The sequence below is a fragment of the Triticum urartu genome, chromosome 3, assembly GCF_003073215.2.
Source record: "Triticum urartu cultivar G1812 chromosome 3, Tu2.1, whole genome shotgun sequence".
Taxonomy (NCBI): Eukaryota; Viridiplantae; Streptophyta; class Magnoliopsida; order Poales; family Poaceae; genus Triticum; species Triticum urartu.
This window is the reverse complement of record NC_053024.1, coordinates 528,099,859-528,119,594: the sequence shown is the minus strand read 5'-3', so window position 1 is coordinate 528,119,594 and position 19,736 is coordinate 528,099,859. Positions and strand designations below refer to the sequence as shown.

At 45.8% G+C, this 19,736-nt stretch overlaps 1 protein-coding gene across 1 annotated transcript; it reads left to right on the top strand.

Moving 5' to 3' along the window:
- The first annotated feature begins 1,370 nt into the window (after nucleotides 1-1,370).
- On the top strand, nucleotides 1,371-2,689 carry LOC125548628 (protein DOG1-like 3). Its single transcript, XM_048712195.1, has one exon. The coding sequence runs from the start codon at nucleotides 1,584-1,586 to the stop codon at nucleotides 2,472-2,474; it is 891 nt and encodes a 296-aa protein (XP_048568152.1). The 5' UTR covers nucleotides 1,371-1,583; the 3' UTR covers nucleotides 2,475-2,689.
- Nucleotides 2,690-19,736: the final 17,047 nt, after the last annotated feature.

The window sequence follows — 19,736 nt, the reverse complement described above, 5'->3', positions numbered from 1 at the left end:
CCCCTTTCGGGATAACGCACAACCACATGATCTGTTGGTATCCAACGCAGCGCGGCCGGTGCGCTGTTTTCAAACATTTTCCTTACAAAAAGTGCAATTTCAGTGCAAGTTGTGCTAGTTTTTTTTTCTTAAAGGAAATACAAACACCCGTAATTCATTATATTTTAGAAAACTTGATTATTTTGATATTATTTTAGTTTTATTCCATTTTCATTATACTTTAAGGGTAATACCAATGTCACCAATTCATTCGTTCTTAGTTTTTTGTTTTGCAAAAAAATCACTTTTATGTGTTTATTCTTGCATATTTTTCGAAAGCGCAATTTTTATTTATATTTTGTGCAAATTTTGTTACTCTTAGATTAGATTAGATTTTGTTTTCCATTTTCTTTTCTTTTAAAAATGGTAATACCAATGCCAATGCAATTTCAGTGCACCGTTGTGTGCAAGTTTTTAAAGCTTTTTCTTTCTTCTTAAAGGGTTTCATTGTTCTAATTATTTTAACTTTTTATTTTCTTTCTTTCGAAAGGGTAATTTTGTTTCATTCTTTTTGTCACAAATTCATTCTTCCACAGAAAATTTAATATTTTTTATTTTGTTTTAGATTTTATTTCAATTTTTATTTTTGTTTTTCTTTTTATTTTATTTTCCTAAAACAATCTTATTCGAACACACACGGGACCCACAACAATGAAATTCAGACAAGCGGCAATCATCCGAGCATAGAATGAAGAAGGGAAATATACTTGAAATTGTTTTTTTCGAATGAGAAAGCCTTTGGCAAACTCCTTGCAAATCTGTTTTTGCCGGGCACAATACATATCTGCCCAGTCACAGATAATTCTCATCCCACTAATCCATTACTTTTTAGAAAACATGTTTTTACAAAAATTTCACTAGCATATACTCCCTTCGTCTCATAATATAAGAACATTTTTTTTACACTAGTGTAGTGTTAAAAACGTTCTTATATTTTGAGATAGAGGGAGTATTTATTTAGCCAGGTAACGAATTAGCCCACCTCAATTTGCCTATGTGTGAGGCCTTTACGTGGTTGGCTTGCACTTCACAACCATGCAATATGGCCGGCCTTCCATGTACTCGATGGGAGCAACCAATGCGTCAATTTTGAAGAAAATACTAGTGCTGCTTCAACTCGTCATCTACGTTCACTTTGGTGTCTGAATTTGAAAAATACACCGAACTGGTTTTATAATTTGGCAGTATGGTTTAAATACAGTTCAAATTACATCTAGATATGTACGTATTGTTAACTAGACATGCAGAGAGAGCCATCACCACACCTGATTCACCTCCGTCCCGAAATGTAGAACGTTTTTTGATATTATTCTTTTTATTTGAATTAAAACCAAGACGAGTAATTTGGAAGGAGGGAGTACAAGACATAAACAAACCACAAGAACCATACTAGAAGAATCTAGAGATTCAGAGCATAGGAGAAGACAAAACTGCTCCGAGGAGCAGGGCGTGTACATAGGAGGAGTCACACTGGCGTAGGCCAGTCTTGCTTACTCACAAGTCAGTCCCGTCACTCCCTGTCGCGCGCGAGAGACCAGATCGCCATGGACATGGCACGCTACGTCGCGTTCCACCAGCAGTGGATCGCGGGCCAGCAGGCGGGCCTCCGCGAGCTCGCGGAGGCGGCAGCCAATGCCGCCGCCGGGCGCGCCACGGACGCAGAGCTGAGGGCCGTGGTTGAAAGGTGCATGCGCGGGTACCAGGAGTACGCCGCCAGCCGGCGTGCCTTGGCGCGCGAGAACGGCGCGGCCTTCGTCGCCCCGCCCTGGTGCACGGCGTTTGAGAACTCCGTGCTCTGGCTCGGGGGCTGCCGCCCGTCTCTGGCCATCCGGCTTCTCTACTCAATCTCCGGCGAGGGCTTGGAGGAGGACATCGAGGAGTTCGTCAGAGGCCGCGGGCGCGGCCTCGCGGAGGGTATGGGCCTCGTCGGGATCACGGCCACGCAGCTGCAGCAGATCAACGACCTCCACCGCTGCACGCTGCGCGACGAGGGTTACCTGACGGAGCGTCTGGCGAGTCTGCAGGAGAACATCGCCGACCGGCCGCTGCTTCCGATCGTTCGGGAGCGCGCCGCGGCGGCGGCAGCAGCATTAGCCGGCCAGGACCGGAGCGCTAAGCGCGACGACATTCCCGGACGGCCCGTGGCAGCAGAATCGTCAGGAGGACTCGCCGCCGAGGTGGACGCGGCGATGGAGAGCTACTCGGCCGGGCTGGCCAGGCTCCTGGAGGAGGCGGACGAGCTGCGCATGTCGACGGCCAGGGCGCTGGCCACGGAGATCCTGACGCCGCGGCAGGCGGTGGAGATGCTGATGGCAGCCAAGCAGCTGCACCTGGCGGTGCGCGACTGGAGCCGCCGGAAGGAGGAGGGCGCCCAGAACGCGCGTCTGCCGCTCGCAGCCGCAGCGACGACCGCCCCCTCGGGCTCAAAACCATGACAGGCTCGCCATTCCTCAACTAGCTTGCTTTGCCGCCAACTTAAGTGTACAGAGTCTGAATAATCTGTTTATTCTGGATTTCTAGATATTAATATCGTTGTTTCTCTGCCATTGTATAACCTGCCTGCACAAACTGCATGCTTGTGTTCTAAAGTCGAAGTTCCTCCTACTACTCCTGTTCAATACAGTAGTATATATGTATCCGTAACTAGTTTCTTGTGTGCTTGCATGTGTGCGCTCTCTAGTCTGATCCGTTCTTTTTTTTAGTACAGTACTACTTCCTCCGTTCCGAATTACTTGTCTTGGATTTGTCTAGATACGAATAGACTTATTTTAGTGTTAGATACCTTCGTATCTAGACAAATCTAAGACAAGTAATTCGGAATGGAGGAGTAGTAGTTTATTCATAATTCCTTGGATTGGAATCCTGAAGAGCGGAGGAAATGAGACGGACGGGAACTGCGAGACGAGAGGAGCGGTTAGTTTATCGCCTTCCGTTTCCCGTCGCTTTCGCCCCGGCGCCGCGCACGGCGCACTGGTGGCGCGACGCGATCTGGGGGTGGCGCCAGGTCCGCATGGCCCGGTGTCGCGCGCGGCGCGCGTCCTTTGGTTTGGTCGCGTACGGCGTGGCCGCCGCATGGGCAAAGGAGCCGCGCGTGCTTGCGCATGCTGGACGCGTGGGCCGTGGCCCGTGGAGCATGCAATGCGTTCTGTTCTAATCTGCTCGGCGGGGGCAGGCACTGGTCGCGGCGTGCTTCCTGCTGACGGACCGCCGAGGAGTGTCAGCCTGTCTCATAGTCTATCTAGTCTAGCTTTTGAGACGGGCTACACCGTTTGATGGCGTCGGAGGCCGATTTTGGTGTTAGAGCATCTACAACCGGCACCCTAAACCCTTCGCCTAAAACGTCCGGGCCGGCATCTTTGACTGGTCACGGGTCGCTCGGTCACTGACCGTCATCGAATTTCGACCTAGCCGGACGTCTGAAATGGGTCTCAAACGTCCGGATTGACCAGCATTCCTTATATCCAGCTTAAGTATGGAGCGGATATAGAGTGCCAGAGCGTGCCCACTACGTATGACTAACGAAGGGGTCCCACGCGGAATCGTTTGAAAATTCAGCAGTCCAAAACTCGTCTCATCCGTTAGATCGATGTCGCCGCTTGGCGGGCCGCGTAGTGCCTATTCTGCTTATTTAAGTCGACCGTCGGCACCGAAATTCAAAAAAAAAGTCGACTGTCGGCACCGAAATCCTATCCTTCACATTTTCCTTCACCTATCCGCCGATGCCGCCACTTTTCATTCCCCATCCATCTAGTAGCCATGCCCCCCCTCCCACCGCCGGGTGAGGAGCTACCCATTTCTAACACCGGAGTGCCGACTGGAGCTCCTTGAGCAGATCCGAATAAGGCGCGAAGCCCGGATCGCTGCGGGGCTACCTCCGTATGTAGTGGACCCGGAGGAGGATGAGCCGGAGGAGGAGGATGTGGGGACGCTGGCGACGCGGATCCATAGGCGGAGAAGTAGACCATCCTCAATTCCCTCCACTCAGAGTCGGCTGCAAAGGCCAAACGCAGTCGCCGACAGGAAATGGAGGCGCAGCAGGCTGTGGAGGAGGCAGAGATGCTTCCCTACATGGATGAGGTCGAGCAGAAGGAGGATGAGTCGGAGCCCTCCTAAGCGTCCGTCCACTCGGCGCCCAACACCGACTGAGGGAGTCCTGGACTAAGGGGTACTCGGGTGTCCGACCTGTTAGCCATGGGCCGGACTAATGGGTTGTGAAGATACGAAGACCGAAGACTACACCCGTGTCCGGATGGGACTCTCCTTGGCTGGAAGGCAAGCTTGGCGACTAAATATGTAGATCCTTTCTTTGTAACCGACCTTGTGTAACCCTAGATCCTCCCGGTGTCTATATAAACCGAAGGACTTAGTCCGGAGGACATACATTATCATAGCCATACAAGCTAGACCTCTAGGGTTTAGCCATTACGATCTCGTGGTAGATCAACTCTTGTAATACTCATATTCATCAAGATCAATCGAGCAGGACATAGGGTATTACCTCCATAGAGAGGGCCCGAATCTGGGTAAAGCATTGTGTCCCCTGTCTCCTGTTACCATTGACCTTAGACGCACAGTTCGGAACCCCCTACCCGAGATCCGCCGGTTTTGACACCGACATTGGTGCTTTCATTAAGAGTTCCACTATGCTGTCGCCAAAAAGGTTTGATGGCCCCTTCAATCGTCAATAATGACGCTATCCAAGGAGAAACTTTTCTCCCTGGACAAATCTTTGTGTTCGACGGCTTCGCACCGCGGGCCAATTCGTTTGGCCATCTGAAGTAGATCGAAAGCTATGCCCCTGGCCATCAGGTCAGATTCGGGAGCTTGAACTACGTTGCGGACATACGTGGAGACTTGATCTTCGCCGGACTCGAGACCGTGGCTACCACTCCTGGTCACCCCGAGGGACATGACCTAAATCTGTCATCGGATTGCATCCAGGAGACAGCTCCCATAACCGCTCTGGTCCTAGATCCAGAGCAGACTGCGCCATCCAAGGATGGGATGATCGACCCCACCACAGAGGCCATAGATTCCACAGTGTTGGAGCCGCACATAGACTTGATCTCACACGATACCTGTGCCACCGGAACTCCGGACTCGTTTCCGGCCATAAGTTTCGAACCATGTGAGCCCATGGACGCCAAACTTGATCGTTCATCGATCTTCGAATTGAGCGCCGCAGACATCTTCGAGCACTCACCTTTGGGCGACATGCTAAACTCATTAAAAAAACTGTCCTTGGTGGAGGACTCACAACCGAACTATATCCGGTTCGAACTAGGGGATGACGATGGAGAATTTTGCTCGCCACCCGCCACCCACTTCATAGACATGGTCGAGGATTTAACCGACACACTTGATTAAGACTCTGAGGACATCGACGGTATGGGCGACGATGCCGTAGAAGAAGAGGCCCAGAACCCGCCGTTCACCGGACGCCGGACGACCACTTCCTCGTATGATGTATACATGGTGGATGCACCAAAGGAGAAAAACGGCGATGACAAGGAAGATCCAGCTGAGGATAAACCTTCCGAAATACAATCCAAGCGCCGGCGTCAGCGGCGCCACTCTAAGTCACGCCGCAGTAAAGACAGCAACACCGACACAGAAGAAGATAACACTCTAGAAGGTGCCGAAGACAACAAAGACCCCGTTGAAACAGCTAATGAACAAGATGAATGAGAATATGGGCAGGTTAGCCTTGGTAAATAGGCCACGAACGAAGACTCAGAGGACGGGAGTTATCTTCCGCTCTCCGAGGATGAGGTGAGCCTCGGCACCGATGATTTCATCGTTCCTGAGGAACCTCTTGAGCAGGAGCGCTTCAAGCGCCAGCTAATATCCACTACAAGGAGCCTGAAAAAGAAGAAGCAGCAGCTTCAAGCTGATCAAGATCTGCTCAATGATAAATGGACCGATGTCCTAGTAGCCGAAGAATACGGCCTCAAGCGCCCAACCAAAAGTTACCAAAGCGCAAATTGCTACCTCAGTTTGACGAGGAGGTGCCGGAATACATACCACCATCATACAATGCGGCTGACCGACCACCACGTGGTCGGGACAAAACGGCAACTCACGCCGAACACCAGCCCGCCCCGCCTCATCGCACAGGTAGGGGTAAATTAGCCCACGGCCATACATATGACCTCCGGCAAAACCTGAACAATAAAGCAGGACATACCAGATCAATCTACGGATCTCGAGGACGTGCCTTGACACGCGACGACGGCCACCTATTCGGACGTGACAAACTTAGTCATGTGCGGGCTAAAAACTGCAGACGGACTCCATTAGAGCTATGTCGTGATACGGCCTGATACAGAGGCGCCGCACAACCTCATTGCTTCACTGATGAGGTCATGGATCATGAATTCCCAGAAGGGTTCAAACCCGTGAATATATAATCATACGATGGAACCACGAACCCCGCGGTGTGGATTAAAGACTTCATTCTTAATAACCCACAAGTATAGGGGATCGCAACCGTTTTCGAGGGTAGAGTATTCAACCCAAATTTATTGATTCGACACAAGGGGAGCCAACGAATATTCTCAAGTATTAGCAGCTGAGTTGTCAATTCAACCACACCTGGAAACTTAGTATCTGCAGCAAAGTGTTTAGTAGCAAAGTAATATGATAGTAATGGTAACGGTAGCAAAATGTAACGATAGCAAAAGTAATATTTTTGGTGTTTTGTAGTGATAATAACAATAGCAACGGAAAAGTAAATAAGCGAAGAACAATATATGGAAAGCTCGTAGGCAATGGATCAGTGATGGAGAATTATGCCGGACGCGGTTCATCATGTAACAGTCATAACCTAGGCTGACACAAAACCAACTCCAATTCATCAATGTAATGTAGGCATGTATTCCGAATATAGTCATACATGCTTATGGAAAAGAACTTGCATGACATCTTTTGTCCTACCCTCCCGTGGCAGCGGGGTCCTAGCGGAAACTAAGGGATATTAAGGCCCCCTTTTAATAGAGTACCGGACCAAAGCATTAACACATGGTGAATACATGAACTCCTCAAGCTACGGTCAGCACCGGAAGTGGTCCCGATTATTGTTACTTCGGTGTTGCCGGATCATAACACATAGTAGGTGACTATATACTTGCAAGATAGGATCAAGAACTCACATATATTCATGAAAACATAATAGATTCAGATCTGAAATCATGGCACTCGGGCCCTAGTGACAAGCATTAAGCATAGCAAAGTCATAGCAACATCAATCTCAGAACATAATAGATACTAGGGATCAAACCCTAACAAAACTAACTCAATTACATGATAAATCTCATCCAACCCATCACCGTCCAGCAAGCCTACAATGGAATTACTCACGCACGGCGGTGAGCATCATGAAATTGGTGATGGAGGATGGTTGATGATGACGATGGCGACGGATTCCCCTCTCCGGAGCTCCGAACGGACTCCAGATCAGCCCTCCCGAGAGAGTTTAGGGCTTGGCGGCGGCTCCGTATCGTAAAACACGATGAATCCTTCTTCTTCATTTTTTTCTCCCCGAACACGAATATATGGAGTCAAGGTTGAGGTCGGTGGAGCTCCAGGGGGCCCACGAGGCAGGGGGGCGCGCCAAGGGGGGCAGGCGCGCCCCCACCCTCGTGGCTCGGGTGTGGGCCCCCTGGCCTTGATTCTTTGCTAGTATTTTTTATTATTTCCAAAAATACCCTCCGTGGAGTTTCAGGTCATTCCGAGAACTTTTGTTTCTGCACATAAATAACACCATGGCAATTCTGCTGAAAACAACGTTAGTCCGGGTTAGTTCCATTCAAATCATGCAAGTTAGAGTCCAAAACAAGGGCAAAAGTGTTTGGAAAAGTAGATACGACGGAGACGTATCAACTCCCCCAAGCTTAAACCTTTGCTTGTCCTCAAGCAATTCAGTTGACAAACTGAAAGTGATAAAGAAAAACTTTTACAAACTCTGTTTGCTCTTGTTGTTGTAAATATGTAAAGCCAACATTCAAGTTTTCAGCAAAGATTATGAACTAACCATATTCACAATAACTCTTAGGTTTCATGTTTACTCATATCAATGGCATAATCAACTAGCGAGCAATAATAATAAATCTCAGATGACAACACTTTCTCAAAACAATCATAATATGATATAACAAGATGGTATCTCGCTAGCCCTTTCTGATACCGCAAAACATAAATGCAGAGCACCTTTAAAGATCAAGGACTGACTAGACATTGTAATTCATGGTAAAAGAGATCCAGTCAAGTCATACTCAATGTAAACTAACAGTAATGAATGCAAATGATAGTGGTGCTCTCCAACTGGTGCTTTTTAATAAGAGGATGATGACTCAACATAAAAGTAAATAGATAGGCCCTTCGCAGAGGGAAGAAGGGATTTGTAGAGGTGCCAGAGCTCGATTTTGAAATAGAGATGAATAATATTTTGAGCGGTATACTTTCGTTGTCAACATAACAACCAAGAGATGGCGATATCTTCCATGCTACACACATTATAGGCGGTTCCCAAACAGAATGGCAAAGTTTATACTCCCCCTCCACCAACAAGCATCAATCCATGGCTTGCTCGAAACAACGAGTGCCTCCAACTAATAACAGTCCCGGGGGAGTTTTGTTCGTAGTTATTTTGATTTGATTTGCATAAAGCATGGGACTGGGCATCCCGGTGACCAGCCATTTTCTCATGAGTGAGGAGCGGAGTCCACTCCTCTTGAGAATAACCCGCCTAACATGGAAGATACGGACAACCCTAGTTGATACATGAGCTATTCAAGCATACAAAACAGAATGTTTATTTGAAGGTGTATAGTTTGGCACATACAAATTTACTTGGAACGGCAGGTAGATACCGCACATAGGAAGGTATAGTGGACTCATATGGAATAACTTTGGGGTTTATGGGATTGGATGCACAAGCAGTATTCCCGCTTAGTACAAGTGAAGGCTAGAAAAAGACTGGGAAGCGACCAGCTAGAGAGCGACAACAGTCATGAATATGCATTAAAATTAATCAACAACGAATGCAAGCATGAGTAGGATATAATGCACCATGAACATAAATATCATAGAGGCTATGTTGATTTTGTTTCAATTACATGCGTGAACATGTGCCAAGTCAAGCCACTCGAATCGTTCAAAAGAGGATACCACCCTATCATACCACATCACAACCATTTTAATAGCATGTTGGCACGCAAGGTAAACCATTATAAGCTCCTAGCTAATTAAGCATGGCATAAGCAACTATAATCTCTAATTGTCATTGCAAACATGTTCATCCATAATAGGCTGAATCAGGAACGATGAACTAATCATATTTACAAAAACAAGAGAGGTCGACTTCATACCAGCTTCTCTCATCTCAATCAATCCATCATATATCGTCATAATTGTCTTTCACTTGCATGACCGTGAATAATAATAACAGTGCACATGCATTGGACTAAGCTGGAATCTGCAAGCATTCAATTCAAGAGAGAAAACAAGGTAATATGGGCTCTTTTGTCAGATCAATAATAATGCATATGAGAGCCATTTTAATTATGGTCTTCTCCTATCGACCCCCAAAGAAAGGAAAAGAAATAAAACTATTTATACGGGAAAGCTCCCAACAAGCAAAAGAAGAACATGAAATCTTTTTGGGTTTTCTTTTTAATTACTACTACAAGCATGGAAATTAAAACTAGCTAAAAGATACAACTATTTTTTTTTGTTTTTCTTAAGGTTTATCAAACACACAAGAAGAAAGCATAAAAAGGAAATAAACTAGCATGGATGATACAATGAAAAAGTATGAGCACCGACAACTAGCAATGAGTGTGTGAACATGAATGTAATGTCGGTGAGAAATACGTACTCCCCCAAGCTTAGGCTTTTGGCTTAAATTGGTCTAATGCCACGGATGGCCTGGTGGATATCCAAATTTGTAGTTGGGGTCGTACTGAGATGCAGCAGTCATTGCATCGTGGGCTGCAGCTTGGAGGCAAGCTATCTCAGCCCTCCTCTTATACTCTTCCGCCTCCTCTCTGGTTATAAAAGATCTCCCTTTTGCCTGAAATTCAAATAAAGTAGAAGTAGGGAGAGAGACGTGATAGGTGCGTCATCTATCAAAGATTAGTCGGTACTGGAGGAACTGATCGTTCCTCTCAACAAAATGATGACGAACCATAGCCTCATAATCCGAATAAGCAGGAGGCAACTCAATATCATCCTCACGTATGGTTATACCAAGAAAATTAGCTATACGGGTTGCATAAATTCCACCAAAGAAATCTCCATTAAATCTATTATGATGCAACCTACGTGCAACAGTGGCTCCCAAATTATAATATTTATCTCCTAACACAACACTCCTAAGAATACCGAGGTCAGGGACACACATGTGACATGCTTCATCTTTACCATTTATGCACCTACCTATGAAGAGAGCAAAATAATGTATAGCAGGAAAATGAATGCTCCCTATGGTAGCTTGTGCTATATCTCTAGATTCCCCCACAATTATACTAGCAAGAAAATCTCTAAACTCAGACTTGCGAGGTTCACTAGTACTACCCCATTGTGGAAGTTTGCAAGCAGTGGTAAAATCCTCTAAGTCCATAGTATAAGAATTTTCATAAAGATCAAACAGGACAGTTTGAGAATTGCGTGAAGATGAAAATTCAAACCTCCTCACAAAGGAACTAGTGAGATAGTGGTACTGGCGGCACTTTTCCGCCTCGAAGCTCACAAGATCAGCGTTACGCAAATATGCGTTAAATTCTTCCTTAATTCCTGCTCGATCCATGAACTCCCCTGAAGGCCATTCACAAGGCCGCACTGGAGCATTCCTTGGTGGCTCATCATCAGCATCACGCATTGCAAGCCTGGGTCCTTGCTTCCTTGAAGGACCACCTTGGTACATTTTCCTAAACATATTTCTTCTTCTAAAAAATTTCTGAAATTTTTAGTAACTTAAAATAAAAGAGAACCAAGCTCAACAAAATTGGTAGCAACTACTCCTACAAGTGCCTAGGACCTATATTATGCATTAGAACTACTTGGAACCTTATAAATTTGACATGCAAGCTCAAGAACATGGTCACCTAGGCAGCACAAATTTGCAATGAATAAAGCACTAGAACAAAAACTAATTGGACCAATGGAGGAGTCACATACCAAGGAACAATCCCCCAAAAGCAGTTTTGTGAGAGGTGCGTTGAGCAAGGAGATCGAAAATCGCAACAAAATGAGCTAGAACTCGTGCTTGAGCTGGATGGTGATTTTTTGGGAGGAAGAAGAAGTGTGTGGGTGCAAGAATAAGTGGAGAGGATCCACCATGGGCCCACGAGGTAGGGGGCGCGCCCTGGACCCTCGTGGACAGGTGCCAGCTCCCCCTGTTGTGTTCTCAGTACCAGATATTATCAAATATTTCAGAAAAAATCATATTTAAATTTCAGGGCATTTGGAGAACTTTTATTTTCGGGGTATTTTTATATTGCATGGATGATTCAGAAAACAGACATAAATTACTATTTTTGATTTATTTAATATAAATAACAGAAAGTAAAAAGAGGGTATAGAGAGTTGTGCTTTCTGACTTCATCCATCTCATGTTCATCAAAAGGAATCCACTAACAAGGTTGATCGGGTCTTGTTAACAAACCCATTCCGAATAACATGGAACCGGAGAAATTTCAAATAATGCTAGCTTACCTCAACGGGGATATGGACATCCCCAACAATAAGAATATCCTATTTCTTCTTGACAGTGTTGGGTAACGTAGCAATAATTCAAAATTTTCCTACGTGTCACCAAGATCAATCTATGGAGTCATCTAGCAACGAGGGAGGAGTGGATCTACATACCCTTGTAGATCGCGCGCGGAAGCGTTCAAGAGAACGGGGTTGATGGAGTCGTACTCGTCGTGATCCAAATCACCGATGATCCTAGCGCCGAACGGACGGCACCTCCGCGTTCAACACACGTACGGAGCAGCAAACGTCTCCTCCTTCTTGATCCAGCAAGGGGGAAGAAGAGGTTGATGGAGATCCAACAGCACGACGGCGTGGTGGTGGAAGTAGCGGGATTCCAACAGGGCTTCGCCAAGCTCTGCGGGAGGAGGGAGATGTGTCATGGGAGGGAGAGGGAGGCGCCAGGGCTTAGGTATGGTTGCCCTCCCTTCCCCCCACTATATATAGGGCCAAGGGAGAGGGGGAGGGCGCAGCCTTGCCCCTTCCTCCAAGGAATGGTGCGGCCAAGGGAGGAGTCCCTCCTCCCCAAGGCACCTAGGAGGTGCCTTTCCCCTTTAGGACTCTTCCTTTCCCTCTTCTCTTGGCGCATGGGCCTCTTGGGGCTGGTGCCCTTGGCCCATATAGGCCAAGGCGCACCCCCTACAGCCCATGTGGCCCCCGGGGCAGGTGGCCCCACCCAGTGGACCCCCGGGACCCTTCCGGTGGTCCCGGTACAATACCGATGACCCCGAAACTTGTCCCGATGGCCGAAATAGGACTTCCTATATATAAATATTTACCTCCGGACCATTCCGGAACTCCTCGCGACGTCCGGGATCTCATCCGGGACTCCGAACAACATTCGGGTTACCGCATACCAATATCTCTATAACCCTAGCGCCACCGAACCTTAAGTGTGTAGACCCTACGGGTTCGGGAGACATGCAGACATGACCGAGAAGACTCTCCGGTCAATAACCAACAGCGGGATCTGGATACCCATGTTGGCTCCCACATGTTCCACGATGATCTCATCGGATGAACCACGATGTCAAGGACTTAATCAATCCCGTATAAAATTCCCTTTGTCTATCGGTATGTTACTTGCCTGAGATTTGATCATCAGTATCCCGATACCTTGTTCAATCTCGTTACCGGCAAGTCTCTTTACTCGTTCCGTAACACATCATTCCATGATCAACTCCTTGATCACATTGTGCACATTATGATGATGTCCTACCGAGTGGGCCCAGAGATACCTCTCCGTCACACGGAGTGACAAATCCCAGTCTCGATTCGTGCCAACCCAACAGACACTTTCGGAGATACCTGTAGTGTACCTTCATAGTCACCCAGTTATGTTGTGACGTTTGGCACACCCAAAGTATTCCTACGGTATCCGGGAGTTGCACAATCTCATGGTCTAAGGAAATGATACTTGACATTAGAAAAGCTTTAGCATACGAACTACATGATCTTGTGCTAGGCTTAGGATTGGGTCTTGTCCATCACATCATTCTCCTAATGATGTGATCCTGTTATCAACGACATCCAATGTCCATGGTTAGGAAACCGTAACCATCTATTGATCAACAAGCTAGTCAACTAGAGGCTTACTAGGGACATGGTGTTGTCTATGTATCCACACATGTATCTGAGTTTCCTATCAATACAATTCTAGCATGGATAATAAACGATTATCATGAACAAGGAAATATAATAATAACTAATTTATTATTGCCTCTAGGGCATATTTCCAACAGTCTCCCACTTGCACTAGAGTCAATAATCTAGTTCACATCGCCATGTGATTAACACTCACAGGTCACATCGCCATGTGACCAACATCCAAAGAGTTTACTAGAGTCAATAATCTAGTTCACATTTACCATGTGATTAACACTCAATGAGTTCTGGGTTTGATCATGTTATGCTTGTGGGAGAGGTTATAGTCAACGGGTCTGAACCTTTTAGATCCGTATGTACTTCACAAATCTCTACGCTATATTTGGAGCCATTTCAAATAACTGTTCTACTTGGAGCTATTCCAAATTGTTGCTCCATTATATGTATCCGGTATCTCTAATCAGAGCTATCCGGATAGGTGTTAAGCTTGCATCGGCGTAACCCTTTACGACGAACTCTTTTACCACCTCCATAATCGAGAAAATTCCTTAGTCCACTAGTTACTAAGGATAACTTTAACCGCTGTGTGGTGATCTACTCCTAGATCACCTTTGTACCCTCTTGCTAGACATGTGGCAAGGCACACATCAGGTGCGGTACTCAGCATGGCATACCGTATAGAGCCTATGACAAAAGCATAGGGGACGACCTTCGTCCTTCCTCTTTCTTCTGCCGAGGTCGAGCTTTAAGTCTTAACTTCATACCTTACAACTCAGGCAAGAACTCCTTCTTTGACTGATCCATCTTGAACACCTTCAAGATCATGTCAAGGTATGTGCTCATTTGAAAGTACCATTAAGCGTTTTGATCTATCCTTATAGATCTCGATGCTCAATGTTCAAGTAGCTTAATCCAGGCTTTCCATTGAAAAACACTTTTCAAATAACCCTATATGCTTTCCAGAAATTCTACGTCATTTCTGATCATCAATATGTCAACAACATATACTCATCAGAAATTCTATAGTGCTCCCACTCACTTCTTTGGAAATACAAGTTTCTCATAAACTTTGTATAAACCCAAAATCTTTGATCATCATCAAAGCATACATTCCAACTCCTAGATGCTTACTCCAGTCCCTAGAAGGATTGCTGGAGCTTTGCATACTTATCAGCATCTTTCAGGATTAACAAAACCTTCCGGTTTGTATCACATACAACCTTTCCTCAAAAAACGTCGAGGAAACAATGTTTTGATATCCTATCTGCAAGATTTCACAAATAATGCAGTAATCGCTAATATAATTCCAACAGACTCCTAGCATCGCTACGAGTGAGAAAGTCTCATCGTAGTCAACTCCTTGAACTTGTCGGGAAACACCTTAACGACAAGTCGTGCTTTCTCAATGGTGACACTTACCATCATTGTCTGTCTTCCTTTTAAAATCCATCTGTACTCAACAGCCTTACGACCATCAAGTAGTTCTTCCAAAGTCTACACTTTGTTTTCATATATGGATCCTCTCTCGGATTATATGGCCTCGAGCCATTTATCGGAATTCGGGCCCACCATCGCTTCTCCATAGCTCGTAGGTTCATTGTTGTCTAGCAACATGACTTCCAAGACAGGATCACGCACCACTCTGAAGTAGTGCGCATCCTTGTCATCCCACGAGGTACGGTAGTGACTTGATCCGAAGTTTCATGATCACTATCATAAGCTTCTACTTCAATTGGTGTAGGTGCCACAGGAACAACTTCCTGTGCCCTGCTACACACCAGTTGTAGTGACGGTTCAATAACCTCATCAAGTCTCCACCATCCCCACTCAATTCTTTCGAGAGAAACTTTTCCTCGAGAAAGGACCCGATTCTTGAAACAATCCCTTATTGCTTTCGGATCTGAGACAGGAGGTATACCCAACTGTTTTTGGGTGTCCTATGAAGATGCATTTATCCGCTTTGGGTTCGAGCTTATCAGCCTGAAACTTTTTCACATAAGCGTCGCAGCCCCAAACCTTTTAAGAAATGACAACTTAGGTTTCTCTAAACCATAGTTCATACGGTGTCATCCCATCGGAATTACGTGGTGCCCCTTTTAAAGTGAATGTGGTTGTCTCTAATGCCTAACCCATAAACTATCGTGGTAATTCGATAAGAGACATCATGGTATGCATCATATCCAATAGGGTGCAGTTATGATGTTCGTACACACCATCACACTATGGTGTTCCAGGCTGTATTAGTTGTGAAACAATTTCCACAATGTCTTAATTCTGTGCCAAACTCGTAATTCAGATATTCATCTCTATGATCATATCATAGATATTTTATCCTCTTGTCACGACGATCTTTCAACTTCACCCTGAAATTACTTGAACCTTTCAATAATTCAGACTCGTGATTTATCAAGTAAATGTACTCAACATCTACTCAAATCATCCATGAAGTAAGAACATAACGATATCCACTACACGCCTCAGCACTCATTGGACTGCACACATCAAAATGTGTTTCTTCCAACAAGTTGCTTTCTAGTTCCATTTTACTGAAACCGAGGCTTTCAGTCATGTTGCCCATGTGGTATGATTTGCATGTCTCAAGTGATTCAAGATCAAGTGAGTTCAAACGGTCCATCTGCATGGAGTTTCTTCATGCATATACACCAATAGACATGGTTCACATGTCTCAAACTTTTCAAAACGAATGAGCCCAAAGATCCATCAACATGGAGCTTCTTCATGCGTTTTATACCGATATGACTTAAGTGGCAGTGCCACAAGTAGGTGGTACTATCATTACTATCTTATATCTTTTGGCATGAACATGTGTATCACTACGATCGAGATTCAATTAACCATTCATTTTAGGCGTAAGACCATTGAAGGTATTATTCAAATAAACAGAGTAACAATTATTCTCTTAAATGAATAACCGTATTGCGATAGTCATAATCCAATCATGTCTATGCTCAACGCAAACACCAAATAACCATTATCTAGGTTTAACACCAATCTCGATGGTAGAGGGAGCGTGCGATGCTTGATCATATCAACATTGGAAACACTTCCAACACATATCGTCAGCTCACCTTTAGCTAGTCTCCGTTTATTTCGTAGCTTTTATTTCGAGTTACTAACACTTAGCAACCGAACCGGTATCTAATACCCTGATGCTACTAGGAGTACTAGTAAAGTACACATTAGCATAATGTATATCCAATATACTTCTATTGACAGCCTTCTCATCTACCAAGTATCTAGGGTGGTTCTGCTTCAGTGGCTGTTCCCCTTATTACAGAAGCACTTAGTCTCGGGTTTGGGTTCAACCTTGGGTTTCTTCACTAGGGCAGCAGCTGATTTGCCGTTTCATGAAGCATCCTTTTTTTTTGCCCTTGCCCTCCTTGAAACTAGTGGTTTCACAAACCATCAACAATTGATGCTTCTTCTTGATTTCTACTTTTGTGGTGTCAAACATCGCGAATATCTCAAGGATCATCATATATGTCCCTGATATATTATAGTTCATCACGAAGCTCAAGCAGCTTGGTGGTAATGACTTCGGAGAAACATCACTATCTTATCTGGAAGATCAACTCCCACTCGATTCAAATGATTGTTGTACTCAGACAATCTGAGCACAAGCTCAACAATTGAGCTTTTCTCCCTTAGTTTGCAGGCTAAGAAAATCGTCGGAGGTCTTATACCTCTTGACGTGGGCACGAGCCTGAAATCCCAATTTCAGCCCTCCAAACATCTCATATGTCTCGCGACGTTTCAAAACGTCTTCGGTGCCTCAACTCTAAACCGGTTAACTGAACTATCACGTAGTTATCAAAATGTGTATGTCAGATGTTCGCAACATCCATAGACGACGTTCGAGGTTCAGCACACTGAGCGGTGCATTAAGGACATAAGCCTTCTATGAAGCAATGTGGACAATCCTCAGTTTACGGACCTAGTCCGCATAATTGCTACTATCAACTTTCAACTAAATTTTCTCTAGGAACATATCTAAACAGTAGAACTATAGCGCGAGCTACGACATAATTTGCGAAGACCTTTTGACTATGTTCAGGATAATTAAGTTCATCTTATGAACTCCCACTCAGATAGACATCCCTCTAGTCATCTAAGTGATTACATGATCCGAGTCAACTAGGCCGTGTCCGATCATCACGTGAGACGGACTAGTCATCATCGGTGAACATCTTCATGTTGATCGTATCTACCATACGACTCAGGCTCGACCTTTCGGTCTCTTGTGTTCCGAGGCCATGTCTGTACATGCTAGGCTTGTCAAGTTAACCCTAAGTGTTTTGCATGTGTAAAACTGTCTTACACCCGTTGTATGTGAACGTAAGGATCTATCACACCCGATCATCACGTGGTGCTTCGAAACGACGAACTTTAGCAACGGTGCACAGTTAGGGGAGAACACATTCTTGAAATTGTAATGAGGGATCATCTTATTTACTACCGTCGTTCTAAGCAAATAAGATGTATAAACATGATAAACATCACATGCAATCAAATAATAGTGACATGATATGGCCAATATCATATAGCTCCTTTGATCTCCATCTTGGGGCTCCATGATCATCTTGTCACCGGCATGACACCATGATCTCCATCATCATGATCTCCATCATCGTGTCTTCTTGAAATTGTCTCGTCATCTATTACTTCTACTACTATGGCTAACGCTTTAGCAATAAAGTAAAGTAATTACATGACGTTTATGTTGACACGCAGGTCATAAATAAATTAAGACAACTCCTATGGCTCCTGCCAGTTGTCATACTCATCGACATGCAAGTCGTGATTCCTATTACAAGAACATGATCAATCTCATACATCACATATATCATTCATCACATCCTTTGGCCATATCACATCACATAGCATACCCTGCAAAAACAAGTTAGACGTCCTCTAATTGTTGTTTGCATGTTTTACGTGGCTGCTATGGGTTTCTAGCAAGAACGTTTCTTACCTACGCAAAGACCACAACGTGATATGCCAATTGCTATTTACCCTTCATAAGGACCCTTTTCATCGAATCCGATCCGACTAAAGTGGGAGAGACAGACACCCGCTAGCCACCTTATGCAACTAGTGCATGTCAGTCCGTGGAACCAGTCTCACGTAAGAGTACGTGTAAGGTCGGTCCGGGCCGCTTCATCCCACGATGCCGCCGAATCAAGATAAGACTAATAATGGCAAGCATATTGAACAAAATCAATGCCCACAACTACTTTGTGTTCTACTCGTGCATAGAAACTACGCATAGACCTAGCTCTGATACCACTGTTGGGTAACGTAGCAATTATTCAAAATTTTCCTACGTGTCACCAAGATCAATCTATGGAGTCATCTAGCAACGAGGGAGGAGTGGATCTACATACCCTTGTAGATCGCGCGCGGAAGCGTTCAAGAGAACGGGGTTGATGGAGTCGTACTCGTCGTGATGCAAATCACCGATGATCCTAGCGCCGAACGGACGGCACCCCCGCGTTCAACACACGTACAGAGCAGCCACGTACGTCTCCTCCTTCTTGATCCAGCAAGGGGGAAGAAGAGGTTGATGGAGATCCAGCAGCACGACGGCGTGGTGGTGGAAGTAGCGGGATTCCAACAGGGCTTCGCCAAGCGCTGCGGGAGGAGGGAGATGTGTCATGGGAGGGAGAGGGAGGCGCCAGGGCTTAGGTATGTTGCCCTCCCTTCCCCCCACTATATATAGGGCCAAGGGAGAGGGGGGGCGCAGCCTTGGCCCTTCCTCCAAGGAAGGGTGCGCCAGGGAGGAGTCCATCCTCCCCAAGGCACCTCGGAGGTGCCTTCCCCCTTTAGGACTCTTCCTTTCCCTTATCTCTTGGCGCATGGGCCTCTTGGGGCTGGTCTGGTGCCCTTGGCCCATATAGGCCAAGGCGCACCCCCTACAGCCCATGTGCCCCCGGGGGCAGGTGGCCCCACCCGGTGGACCCCCGGGACCCTTCCGGTGGTCCCGGTACAATACCGATGACCCCGAAACTTGTCCCGATGGCCGAAATAGGACTTCCTATATATAAATCTTTACCTCCGGACCATTCCGGAACTCCTCGCGACGTCCGGGATCTCATCCGGGACTCCGAACAACATTCGGGTTACCGCATACTAATATCTCTATAACCCTAGCGTCACCGAACCTTAAGTGTGTAGACCCTACGGGTTCGGGAGACATGCAGACATGACCGAGAAGACTCTCCAGTCAATAACCAACAACGGGATCTGGATACCCATGTTGGCTCCCACATGTTCCACGATGATCTCATCGGATGAACCACGATGTCAAGGACTTAATC